The 13,226-nt window shown below is 40.2% G+C and overlaps 1 protein-coding gene across 3 annotated transcripts in view; it reads left to right on the top strand.

Moving 5' to 3' along the window:
- The window catches only part of FAM53B (family with sequence similarity 53 member B), a 141,579-nt gene that overhangs the window by 19,269 nt on the left and 109,084 nt on the right, over nucleotides 1-13,226 (top strand). For 2 of the 3 annotated variants that reach the window (XM_087725952.1, XM_087725953.1), the window contains one exon: nucleotides 12,018-12,265. In XM_087725952.1, the coding sequence (XP_087582078.1) occupies nucleotides 12,194-12,265 (72 nt within the window). In that variant the 5' untranslated portion in view covers nucleotides 12,018-12,193. Of the gene's footprint in view, nucleotides 1-10,867; nucleotides 10,969-12,017; nucleotides 12,266-13,226 lie in introns of those variants that run through there. The other variant, XM_087725954.1, reaches the window with a different exon arrangement.

The following is a 13,226-nucleotide window of genomic DNA, read 5'->3' as shown; positions in this document are numbered from 1 at the left end:
AGCCAGGTTTTGAGGGCTATGCGGAAGGTCTGGAGGGTGGTGAGGGTACGAATCTCCACGGGGAGTTCGTTCCATAGGGTCGGAGCTGCCACCGAGAAGGCTCTCCTCGCGTGGTTGCCAGTCGACACTGACCGGCTGATGGAACTCGGAGGAGGCCTAATCTATGGGTTCTAATTGGTCGGGTGGAGGTGATTGGCAGTAGGCGGTCTCTCAAGTACGGAAACATCGGGCCAGTGTGGCTTCGGCCCAGTCTACCCAATGCAAAGAGGGAACGTGCCAACAATTTGGGGAGTGGCGTCAAGCTGGCCATGTCCACCCAGTTAGCCACACCCACCCAGTTGGCCATGCCCACTCGGTCCCTTGAGGTCAACCACAGCCCTGATGCAGCCCTTAATTCAATTGAGTTTGACACCCCTGGTCTCGAGTCTATGGAAGGAGATTCATGATTCCAAATTAATTAGAACTTTCTTTCTGAAGTTATGTATGCCTCCTGACCACATTCCACTCCTAAGTTGGATTGTAACAAGGTGCATTAAGATGAGATGTCTGGAATATTTTAAGATACTCAAAATGTGGCTGCCCGACAATTCACAGGAATGATTCATTTTCGATAATTTATTCACTTGCAGTTTATTTTAGGTCCCCTTCAAGGAGACATAAAATGTTTCTTTCTTCAGAAGGAAGGAAGTTTTGTCTATTTATTACCAATATTAAATAAATAGCAATCTGCCATCTATAAAAGCAAAAGTGGTGACGTATATATGTGCTTGTCAATAAGAGTGACTGTATGCATATTGTAGATCGGGGGTGTCAAACTCGTGTCATCATGGCGTCGTCATGTGATCTATTGCGACTCCCCCCCGTTCACTAAACCCAGCGGGGATGGGACCAGCATGTGATGCAGCTGGCCCATGGGCCTCGAGTTGGACACCCCTGTTGTAGATTATCAAATAGAAGTTTTTTATCTGGTGGTATTACAAAATTAACAGGTTTTTCTCCAAAAGGTCCTCTTGTTTCCTTCATGGGACAAAAATACTTTGTAAACAGACAAACTTTTAATTGTGACAGCTGTTTGTTTCTTTGTCTAGCTTTTTGATGAAGAGGGACACCAAGTGGTATAGTAGTTAAACTATGGACAGGGACCTAGTTGAAATCTGTTTCAATCAGGCATGGAAGACCATTGGGTGAATTTGCTGGAGTGTTAGTATAAATTGGAGGATTACTATATATGTAGCATTGAACCATTGGAAAAAAAAGCAGCATATAAATCAAATAAGTAATAAAATGTTTATAAATCCGAGCTTTTGTGGCATATTGATGTAATCAAAAGTAAGCATGAGTCCATTCTTCAAGCGTAACAGCATGTATATTTTACATTGCCAGTTCCTAGTTTAATTACTTAAAACTATGGCAGAACTTGGCATAGTTTTGGACTCATGTAATATCAAAACCCTGGATTGCTGTGTGGAAAAGGGAAGGCTAGTGCTGTTCTTGAAAAAAGTTTTTGGAAGGGCATCAAGATCACTTTTTCCCAGGGACAAAGAGATTAAATTCTCTTTCCCCAAGCATCTGGAAACTGAAGAACTAGGCCTGCAGTTGTTCCTCTGAAAAGTCAAATGTGCATTTAAGTAAAACTTCCATTTAGGGGGAGGAAAACAAATATATTATTTCTTTACACTCTTCCCACATGTTTATATATGTAACAGGATGTCCTTTTAAGATGTATTTTGCCTGTACTTGCATTATCAATGTAAATCTTTTGAGTTTCTGCAAAAGCATTAATCATTACTTTAAGGAAAATATAATTATCCTTGGAGAAAATTTGTTTTGATCCAAGGTAACATTTAACTGCTGCCCAAGAGTAGGGATGGGTTTTAAAACACCATAGTGCTTGTTGGTATGGTGGTTTAGTGCAGAAGTTATTTTATTTATCAAATTTATATGACTGCCAATCTCATCAAAAGTGATTCTGGACAGCATATAAATTTAATGAATACATATTGCTTATATTTAGTGATAAATATTTCCAAGTGTCTTTTAAGCATTTCTTTTTCCCACTGTGGTAGAAGAACGCATGATTTCTGTGTCTTAAATCATTGTTTTTTTATGACAAGACTTCAGTGGACCTTAGCTGAAGATCGAGCAGGTGTATCACTCACACAATAATATGCAAATTCATATATTCTTATATATCAGTGATTGGTTAAGTGGTATCTTTCAGAGGGGCAGCCCTTGAAGAGCATTTGGAGACTTCAGCTTGTCCAGAATGCAGCCGTGCGAGCGATCGTGGGTGCACCTCGGTACACCCACGTCACACCTATCCTCCGCGAGCTGCACTGGCTGCCTATTGGTCTTCAGATACGCTTCAAGGTGCTAGTCGTCACTTATAAAGCCCTTCATGGTATTGGACCTGGGTACTTGAGAGACCGCCTGCTGCCAATTACCTCCAACAGACCGATTAGATCCCACAGATTAGGCCTCCTCTGAATTCCATCCACTGGCCAATGCCGATTGGCTACCACCCGGAGGAGGGCCTTCTCTGTGGCTGCTCCGGCCCTCTGGAACGAGCTCCCCGTGGAGATTCGAACCCTCACCACCCTCCAGGCTTTCCGCAAAGCCCTTAAAACCTGGCTGTTGAGACAGGCCTGGGGCTGATGAGTTCCTGTCCCCGCTCGAATGGTGTGGCTGTTGATTGTTTTTAAATTGTGATGTTGTTTTGTCCGTGTCTTTTTTCCTGTTTGTATCCCCCCCCCCCCCCCGGACTTGGTTTGTGAGCCGCCCTGAGTCCCTGTGGGAATAGGGTGGCATAGAAATACAATCAAATCAAATCAAATTTTTAGAACTGGGATCCTTTTGTCTTGTTCATGTTATCTAGGTTGATAAGACTTATAATTCAAATACCTTGTAGACTTCCACGTGGTCTGCTATATTCTAAAGTGCTTATAGCACTTACATTGCCTTGTGCCCACTGACGATTTAAATGCCACAGTTATATAAATGTTTGCAGCTGAGATGAAATTGATGCCATGGTAAGTTTTTTTAAAAAAAAGTTTGCCTGTTTTGCTCTCATTTGAAGCGGGCAAAAATGAAAAATGCATTGGCATGCTCCTGCATAGAGATGAGTACATAACTCTTGAATCTTTGGTGAACATATTTATCTAACATTCCTTTCTCATAAGTTTTTTGCTTATGATATTTCATTAATTATTAACAATGCCAAGAAAACTCCCTTGAGTACTTACTGTTTTTATCAGTGTAAAGAAAAAACACAGCTCTGTGCCCTTTTCAGAACTTAATTGCTTCTCTACTCCCAGGGCAAGCCAAGTGCTGATAAAAACAATTCATTTTGCAGAAAACAGCTGCCTTGAAAGATGCCTGTAACTAACTGTCAGTCTTTTTTAAAAAATAAAAATGAGGATTTCGAATAAAATTAAATTCCAAACTAAATCAGCTGCCGCCGCTGCTGTGGTACTTCCCCTAACGTGTGGTCCCTAATGCGTGGCCACCTAGAGAAGTTACAATTTCCAGTAAGCCAAACTGGAATGTCAACAATGAAAAGGTCTAGACCAGTGTTTCTCAACCTTGGCGACTTTAAGTCCTGTGGACTTCAACTCCCAGAATTCCCCAGCCAGCACAGCTGTGCTGGCTGGGGGATTCTGAGAGTTGAAGTCCACAGGACTTAAAGTCGCCATGGTTGAGAAACACTGGTCTAGAAGCTCTATTTAATAATGGGTGTCAAACTTTTGGCGTCACGTGACGTTTCGCGATGTTTTCCCCATTCGCGGAGCTGAGGTGGGCGTGGCCTGCGTGTGACGCATCCGGCCCATGAGCTGCCAGTTTGACACTCCTGCTCTATTTCATCAACATCTGAAGGCTACATTTTCAGTATTCCCGAAATGGAACGGTACAGAAAGCCGACAGTAGCTGATAATGACGAGAGTTACAATCCAAGTACATCTAGACTGGACGAAGGTCAGGATGGTGATTCTATAAAACTGCTCCTTACTCAGACATTCTTCTCGTCTTTGTTTTAGTTTTTGCCTCTTGCTTTATTGTAAGAATGACAAGTGAAAAGGAGAGCGAGGGGCTCGTTTTTATGTCTGCCAGATGAGCAGAACCTCCTGTTTTTCATCCTCCTCCCCTTTCATTCCCCCCTTCACCTCCCAGGAAGCTTCTATAATATCCGTTTATGAGATTCAGTTGCTCAGATCTCCTCTCATTACTTGACATTGGTGCATGATTTGTTTCAAATTCGGCTGGTATGCTATCAATTATTAGCTGCTGTACTTTCAAGGACTTCTCTTTTGCTTTGCTAGTTAACGGTTCTGCGGTGAAGTCACGCACTTGTGTGACATAACTAAGTCAGTTCCACCGGCGGGCTAAATTAATGTTCTGGATGCTCTGGGAGGTGAGTGATTTGCTTGTCAATAAAATGTCATGGGAGAGAGCCCTGGAAGGTCACTGGCTTAGTAACACTAGTTTGTGTATGTTTCTGCTTTTGTGAGTTTAACCAATCAGAAACTCAACTTTCTTGGTTTGGTGTCAAGGTTCAGGACTCTTTGGGGTCACTAGCTTGGTAGCTTTAGCCTGTAGGAATGAGGTCGAGCAAGAGGTCATTTTCTCATCGCCTCTATCTTGCTGCAGGAGATATTGGCCACGAAGCATGTGGAGCTGCCACTTCCTAATGGCGAACATTTATGATGTGTACAAATATCAAGTTACGCAGCACTGGACTATGCACTATTATTTCAAAAATAAAAGTCCTCGGTGGGGAAGAAATTTTAATATTGGCATAACGGTAGTATAAAAGTTTAGGTTAAATAGGCTTTTGGCAAGTACCAAGCTTTATGTCTGCATGTAGCATTTATAACTGCAGGAGTGACAATTCGAGGAGAACAGTAGAAAAATTGACTGTTTTTATAGTTTACTAGTTTATTTTATTTGGTTCGTGCAGGGCACGGATCGAATAGAAGAAATGTCCTGATGCCACTATATAGCTCACAGCATCCTCCCTAGTGGTTTTTCTGGCACGAGGTACTAGGACCAGATACAATTTTCCACATTTGTTTTTAACAACAACTGTGTCTTGTCTTTAACTATAGCATAAATCTTATACTCAAAGTTCTTCATAATATGAAAAAATGTCTTGATTATATGTTAAGTGTAGTGGTAAACATTTACATTGTTGACTTTTCCCCCCCCAAAGAAAGGCAGTTTTAAGAGAAAAACCGAACAGCTTGAATTAGCCTTCAAAAAAAAGCTTTCAAAGGAAATAAATAGGCAGTAGTGATATTCCTAAATAATTAATACAGAATAAGATACTGTATGTCAGTAATTTGTTTTCAGAATATTCTCATTTTCATAAGATTTTTACTGGTAGTTTTTTAAAAAAATAAATTATAGTTACAGATTTTTATCTTCAGTAAGTGTTATAAGATCATTTTATTTGGCAAAATCTGCTTGCTGCTAATAATTCTATTTTTTTCTTTGCTTAGTTCTAATTTCTCATTATACTTTTTTTACTTTTATATGTTTTTTTCCTCTCTTTCCATTCTTTCTTCTTTGTCTTACCAGGCAGTAATATTTGTACTTTTTGGGCTTTTAAGGCTTTGCAGTACAGTATCTCTAGCTATTTATTTCTATTTAAATAAAAATTAGTAGGTTTTTTTCCCCATTAACTAGATATTCCTTTTTGTCTATTTTGCTGTATCATTGAAATAGTTGCTACCAGTCAAACCTTTCTTCCTATCACTCCATGTATGGAAGTTCAAGGAAATTTTGTAAGATTTTAAAGTCCAATTCAACATTCATTATTTGGTCCAATTCAGATTATAATCAAGAATTGATTGTATAGCGAGATACTGAGACACACACAAAAGAAGCATAGCTAATTACTGTTTCTTGCAACATTCAAAGGAATTCTTAATCAATCTGAAGTGTTTCTGCTTGAAAAAAGATGGCCTCTAACCCTTGTTCTTTGTGTTAATGCTCTGAGACATGTAAGATATGAAAGGTGCTTATTCTTTAAGAGCAAGTAGGCAGTCTGAAAATATACTTAGGCCTGTTCCAGTTCTCAGAGATTGAATTTCCCAGAAATTGCTGTTAGCCATTTCAACTCATTTTCAACTCATTACTTTCCTCTTAGCCTTGCAATGATAATTACACTTCAACAAAAAGTTTGATAGAGCTGGTAAAGCTGCAGACAATGAGTAGAATAGCTTCTATATGATGCAACATTGCAATGGAAGGAGGCATTTAAATTGAAAAAAAGAAAGAGTATGAGTGGAATATAACTGTATGTTTATATCAGATCAAATCAGCTCACTGGAGAAACAAGGTCTCATCACTGTAGGATATAGAGTGCAATCTATAATATTGATCCCATGCAAGTTGATGGATAGGTGTTCTGACCCTCCTTCTCCGTCCAAGAACGAACGCTAAAACCAATGTAAATAAGAATACTTTTAATCAGTCCAGACTCTCATTGGCTGCAAGCCCAAAATAAACAAAGAGATAAGCACTCTGGCAGCAAGTCCTACAAAACTAGGCAATGCAAACAAGCTCTCACAGCAGACCACTTCTCCAAGTTGGTTTCTCTGAGTCATGAACATTGACTTCTGCAAAAGGGCGTGGCACAAGCAGTCTCTTTTATAATCAGGAGAGGAACTTAATAAGCATCAGCTAAGCATAATCATCTCCTACAATTACTCAGTTGTTCTTGCCGCCGAGTAGCCCTTCGACGGCATGCATCCTGAAACAACTCACAAGTGTTTTCCTGAACACTCCCTTTGATCCAAGGCTCTGCTGCCACCTGGTGGCCAACCAGTCTCTCCTCGCCCTGCTCGGAGTCGGCACCCTGTCCAGGGTCCTCCACCTCCTCCAGGGCCGACTCATAAGACCCTTCGCTGTCGGAGTCTGGCGGCAGCTCCAACGGCTCCTGCCGAGCCACAACAGATAGGTTTGATTGATTCCCAGTCTAGGATTGAGAAAGAATGTACTGGACCAAAGTCTCCTAGCTGGCTTCCATGCATAATGGAAAACTAGAAACAGAGTTTCCCTGCACCCAATTTATCATCTTAACTTCTACATCACACCGGCTCTTAAAACCTTGCACAATAATACCTCATAATAATATCTTATGCTGTTCTTGTATATATATGAGACCATAATAGCCAATAATAATGATAGCAACAACTGCTGACATTGCAATGACAAAGTTGAAACTGTTTCACATTTAATATGTGAGTGCGGGAAAATTGTGAAAACTCATTTACAAAGCTAGACATGACCGAGTTGCTAAATTAATCCACTGGTCATTATGTAAAAAATACGACTTACCTGTATTTGAATAGATATGGGAACATAAAGTGGAAAAAATGAGGTGGGACTTTCGAATACAGACGGATTGTCATTTGGAACACAACACACCAGATATCACAGTTGTCGAAAACCGAAGCGTACAATTTATTGATACGTATCACTGTACAGGAGATCCAATCCAATCCAATAGTTAGACTTACATACCGCTTCATAGGGCTTTCAGCCCTCTCTAAGCGGTTTACAGAGTCAGCATATATTGCCCCCAACAACAATCTGGGTCCTCATTTTACCCACCTCGGAAGGATGGAAGGCTGAGTCAACCTTGAGCCTAGTGGGATTTGAACAGCCGAACTGCTGAACTGCAGTCAGCTGAAGTAGCCTGCAGTGCTGCATTTAACCACTGCGCCACCTCGGCTCCTCAATAAATTGCAGCTTCCTGCAATAACACCGGCGGAACTGAAAAAACTGTGCTACTCGGAACCAAGATACTTGGTTGATACCTAGGATGCTGGCATCAACCCATATCATCAGCATCAGTCAGTGATATTTGTGATACATTTTTAAATGTTCAGTTGACCGAGTTTCATGCTTAATGAGTAAAAATTAATAATAATATGAACAAAGGGTTATTTGTATGAGAGTGTCAACATGCATGAATCATAAGATTTCAGAGTCAATTTTAAAGTACTTTTTTTAAAAAAAAATCCCAGCACCCATATATGAATTATAAATATATGAAATGTTTTCAATCAAAGGTTGGGCGGAATAATTAAGCCTCACCTTCCCATGAGTGATAGTCTCAGCCTAGATCAGAAATCATTATTTTTAGACTAGAATAAATAAAAAAGAGAAGGTGAGCTGTACAATGAACATTTTATGTGTTGGGCATTTGAGCCATTAATAAAACACATCTTTCATAGCAAAGAGAATGTTTTACACATTGTTGTTTTCATGATTCCTTAATGTCATTAGGTTGTTCACTGATTAATGAGGAAACAAGCATCAAACTGTATTTGATTATGCTCATAAAGATCAAACTCCATATTTCATTTTTTTTCTGTAGTAAATATTGAGAAAATGTATTCATTTTATTCCTTTCATAGTTCTGCACTCTAGGGGAACCTAGTTCTGATCAAACAGAGTAGACAATTTTTCTTTACTATGCAGCTGATCTTTAAGCGAATATTCATAATGGCACTTACTTCTGCATCGAAATACAAATAAGCAAGAAGAATATGATTTATAAGCTGAGAGGAGAATTAATTTTGGCTCTTACTGAGTTCTAATACTAATCATTCCATTCCATTATATAAGACTGCTTGAATTTAGCAATAGCAGTTAAGACTTATATACCGCTTCATAGGGCTTTCAGCCCTCTCTAAGCGGTTTACAGAGTCAGCATATCGCCCCCAACAACAATCCGGGTCCTCATTTTACCCACCTCGGAAGGATGGAAGGCTGAGTCAACCTTGAGCCGGTGAGATTTGAACAGCCGAACTGCTGAACTGCAGTCAGCTGAAGTAGCCTGCAGTGCTGCATTTAACCACTGCGCCACCTCGGCTAGAGACTAAATGTTTAGTGTGTTTTAGGTAATGGCTTTCCCCCTTTTCTTTATATTGGCAAAAAGCAGCATTTTAAACAGGATTATGGAATTATGTTGGAAAATTATTTTCAAATTAATCTTATTTGTAATCTGTTCGTTTTTGTATTTAAGTATTTAGCTGCCCTGTTTGCCACAAAAAAAATGAAAAAAAATGTTTTCTTGGCTATCTGACTGCTTTCCTATTCTATTTGTAGTTCAAATGAATGTATTTTAGCTGTTTGAATTTCAGTTTGAAAGGATTTGAAGGCATCTAGAACAGTGTTTCTCAACCTTGGCAACTTGAAGATGTCCAGACATCTTCAAGTTGCCAAGGTTGAGAAACACTGATCTAGAACATTATATAAATTGAAAAAAGAAAGAGTAAATTGAATCATGTGTAAACAAATTCATGAATTACAAAATAGTTATTCAACTTTTAATTTCATTCCAAACGAGAATCCTCCTCCTGGACCTCGATTAAATATTTTGATATGTGTGATAGGCTTGAAGTATAATATTGTCAGGATACGAGTATGTTTTAACTCTAGCTAGCTAGTTAGCTAATCACAGTTTGTTTGACCAATTTTCATTTGTTCTGCCAAGAAGACCCAAAAGGAATTGATGCGCACTAAACAAAAGCTCTAAATTTTGAATTCAGATGCAATCCAAACTTTTATCAAAAGCTCTGCTGATGGAGCAAACACTACTTCAGGAGACAGGATGTTTCACTGCTTAATGGCTCCCAGAGTCAGGAAATTCCTTCTTATCCCAGCTATCTCTCTCTCTCTCTATCTTATTTCTCACTGTAAAACAGCTACCCATCAATCAGTACTGCAGAAATCTACCTAATGCATATCAGTACTGTTGTTCGCTAAAGCCAAAGCTTTTAATTGTATACAGTATCAACCTCATGAACTCTCAAGCTTCCTCTTTCCGCTATGTATTCAAGATGGATAGTGATTAATATTTATGTGTATTTATATGTTAATGTGTAGGTATATACATATGTATGTAGGTCTTTGGTTGTTCGGGTTTTCTCCCACGTAACATAGGAGGTCTCTTGCCGACGTTTCGATGAAGTCTCATTCGTCATCTTCAGGCTTCGTGCTTCTGGATCGTGCTCCTGGAAGCACGAAGCCTGAAGATGACGAATGAGACTTCGTCGAAACGTCGCCAAGACACCTCCAATTTTACGCGGGAGAAAACCCGAACAACCAAAGACCTACATGCTAACACCCGCGAAAACCTCAGAAAACATACATATGTATGTTTATAGCATATCTATATGTGTGTTAGGTATGTGTACACTTTTGAGAGTAAGCAATGAAATTTCATTTTTAATGTGTGCCAGAGTCCCACAGAAAAAGATGACAATAAAGGTTATTTACCTTTTCTGAAGATAAGATAAGATAAGATAAGATAGCTCTTCACTTCAAGATAGCACCGCCAATGAGTTTCGGTGAAATGCTCTTATAGTTTTGTTGTTACTGTTTCAACTTCTACGCTCAAAAACAACGTTATAGGGCACTGCATGTCAGAACAACTCGATATAAGGACAGTTTCCCCCATGCCATCACTCTGCTAAACAACTAATTCCCATAACATTGTCAAACTATCTAGAAAGGCAGTATTACCATCATTATTCTCATCTTCCCTATTATCTTTCTCCTTATCTTCTTATTATAACTTTGTTACTTTTATTTTATGATTTACATTGTTTATTTAGTATCCTAGTATGATTTATTTAGTATCCATGACTATCACTAAGCGTTGTAGCTAATGTTTTATGATAAATGTATTTTTACAATGACTATGATAATGATCCATCACTATTGTTGTATGTACACTGAGAGCATCAGAGACAAATTCCTTGTGTGTCTAATCACATTTCGTCAATAAAGAATTCTATTCTATCTTATCTAATTCCATAGACTCAGAATATAGCACATGTACCTTTATTACGCAAATCAGTGTGCAAATTGAAAAACCAATAAGCTGTTCTACACAATGAGGAATCCCTATTTTCCCCTCAACTCACTATCAACTAATGATCCAAGACATATCAAGTAAATATATTCTCCTGTTTAATATATTTTACCGCACAAAAATGTTTCATTACCCTTGAGGTGGCTTGAATTGGAGCACGAATACCTGCTTATCTGTGGAAGCACACCTTCATACAGGTGTCTTTCATAGCAGGGCCCTTGGGTGTGTGTGTGTGACCATTTCCTATAGCTGGAGCCATTTGTAATGACTACATTTCATGTTTCAATAGAGTCTAATTTCTAAAGTGTATGTATGTGCGCACGGGCGTGTGCATGCACACACACACACACATTTGCAGCTCCTGAAAAGTTGGAATTTAGAGGTAACTTGGAATTATTTAGCCCCTGCCTATGGTTCACCGACAAATGTCCGCTCGACAAAAGCGCGCCGACGAAACCGTGGCGAGAAAACCAAGAGGTTGAAGTTGTACCGACGAATGAGCGCAGAAGCGCGCCGACAACAGCGCGCCGAGAAAAGCGCGCCTTCAACAAACAACTAATAACAACCTAATAATCCTAACCCTAACCCTAAATCTAACCTTAAACCTGAACCTAACCCTTACCTTAACTTCAATCACGCTTTTGTGGGCGCGGTTTTGTCGGCGCATTGTTGTGGGCGCGTTTATGACGTCGTGGTTTTTTCGCTGCGGTTTTGTCTGCACTTTTGTCGTGCGCGCATTTGTCGTGTCACGCCTGCCTATGACTCTTCTTTCTGGGTTGGCAGCATATATAGCTTTCTTTTCTTCTTACTTCACTGATTGCTTTGCGGATTGCTGCCAGGATTGTACTGCTCCCCATTTACTCACTGTCCTCTTTAATTAACAGTCTGTCTCTTGCAACTGCAGAGTTCAAGTAGGAAGGAAAGGGTTTGTCTGTTCTTCCTGCAGGTATAATTTAATCCTCTGGTCACTGTGTTCTTCTCTGGTACACATGAGAAATGCAAGTACTTGTCAGATTTATTGCAAGGGCAGATTTTCCACAAAAGATATAAAGTTCGTGCAATGATTTGTGGAACTGAAGAATAACCACAGAGTATTTGTATTTTATCTCTCCCTCCCCTCTCCTTCCAGAAAGTGAATATTTTGGACTACTTTTTGTCAAGCTGTCCAGTCGACAAAACAAATGGGAATTGGTGCCGTTGATCCTTTCATCTGGAAAAATGCACTGAATGGGAGATTCTGCCTAATATGGCCAATTGTGACCTTTACCTCTACTGGAATGGACCCGAGTTCATGACTTTGTTACCATGGTGATGATCTTAGCTACTACAACTCTGGAAAACAAAGGTGCTGATTCTCTATCATGCAGGACTGAACTGGTAAGAGTTCACGTCACCCTGATGGCTTAGTTTATAGACTAGCACTTACGTCTTTCAGATTACAGAGCTCTGCTCCCATTTTAGACGGCAACATGTGGAACTATAGTGATTGTGTGGCTGTAAACCAATGTGAGGATAACAATGAGTGAACAAGAAGAGTTTTGTATGCCCAATATAGCAATAGCAATAGCAGTTAGACTTATATACCGCTTCATAGGGCTTTCAGCCATCTCTAAGCGGTTTACAGAGTCAGCATATCGCCCCCCACAGTCTGGGTCCTCATTTCACCCACCTCGGAAGGATGGAAGGCTGAGTCAACCTTGAGCCGGTGAGATTAGAACCGCTGAACTGCAGATAACAGTCAGCTGAAGTGGTCTGCAGTACTGCACCCTAGCCACTGCGCCACCTCGGCTCTTGATATCTAAATATCTCATTTAGAAAACAATACTGTCTTGCCCATATACACAGCCCTCAACTTGCCACCATAACACGGACTGGGGTTGCTACCATAAATTGATGGGGTCATAAAGTGAGACATTATGTAACTGCACCGATTTACAACAGCACTCCCAGCATTCCCCCGTTGGGTAATTAACCAACAACCATGGGTTGTTAAGCAACTACCTCCAAGCCATTGTGGGTTTGGTCCCTGTACACCGAGCCTCAATAAGGTCGGGACTGCCTGCACCTCCTCATCTATGTCCATTTGGCTTTGTGGGGCAGCAAGCAGCCCCAGAATTGTGTGGCTGTAGGACTGCTTGCTATAGCAATAGCAATAGTAATAGCAGTTAGACTTATATACCGCTTCATAGGGCTTTCAGCCCTCTCTAAGCGGTTTACAGAGTCAGCATATCGCCCCCACAGTCTGGGTCCTCATTTCACCCACCTCGGAAGGATGGAAGGCTGAGTCAACCTTGAGCCGGTGAGATTTGAACAGCCGAACTGCAGTCAGCTGAATACT

The sequence above is a fragment of the Thamnophis sirtalis genome, unplaced genomic scaffold, assembly GCF_051295495.1.
Source record: "Thamnophis sirtalis isolate CommonGarterSnake01/CBP01778 unplaced genomic scaffold, rThaSir2_p1.2 scaffold_11, whole genome shotgun sequence".
In the NCBI taxonomy this organism is placed as follows: Eukaryota; Metazoa; Chordata; class Lepidosauria; order Squamata; family Natricidae; genus Thamnophis; species Thamnophis sirtalis.
The sequence above is the reverse complement of the archived record's forward strand: the minus strand, read 5'-3'. Positions and strand labels throughout refer to the sequence as shown.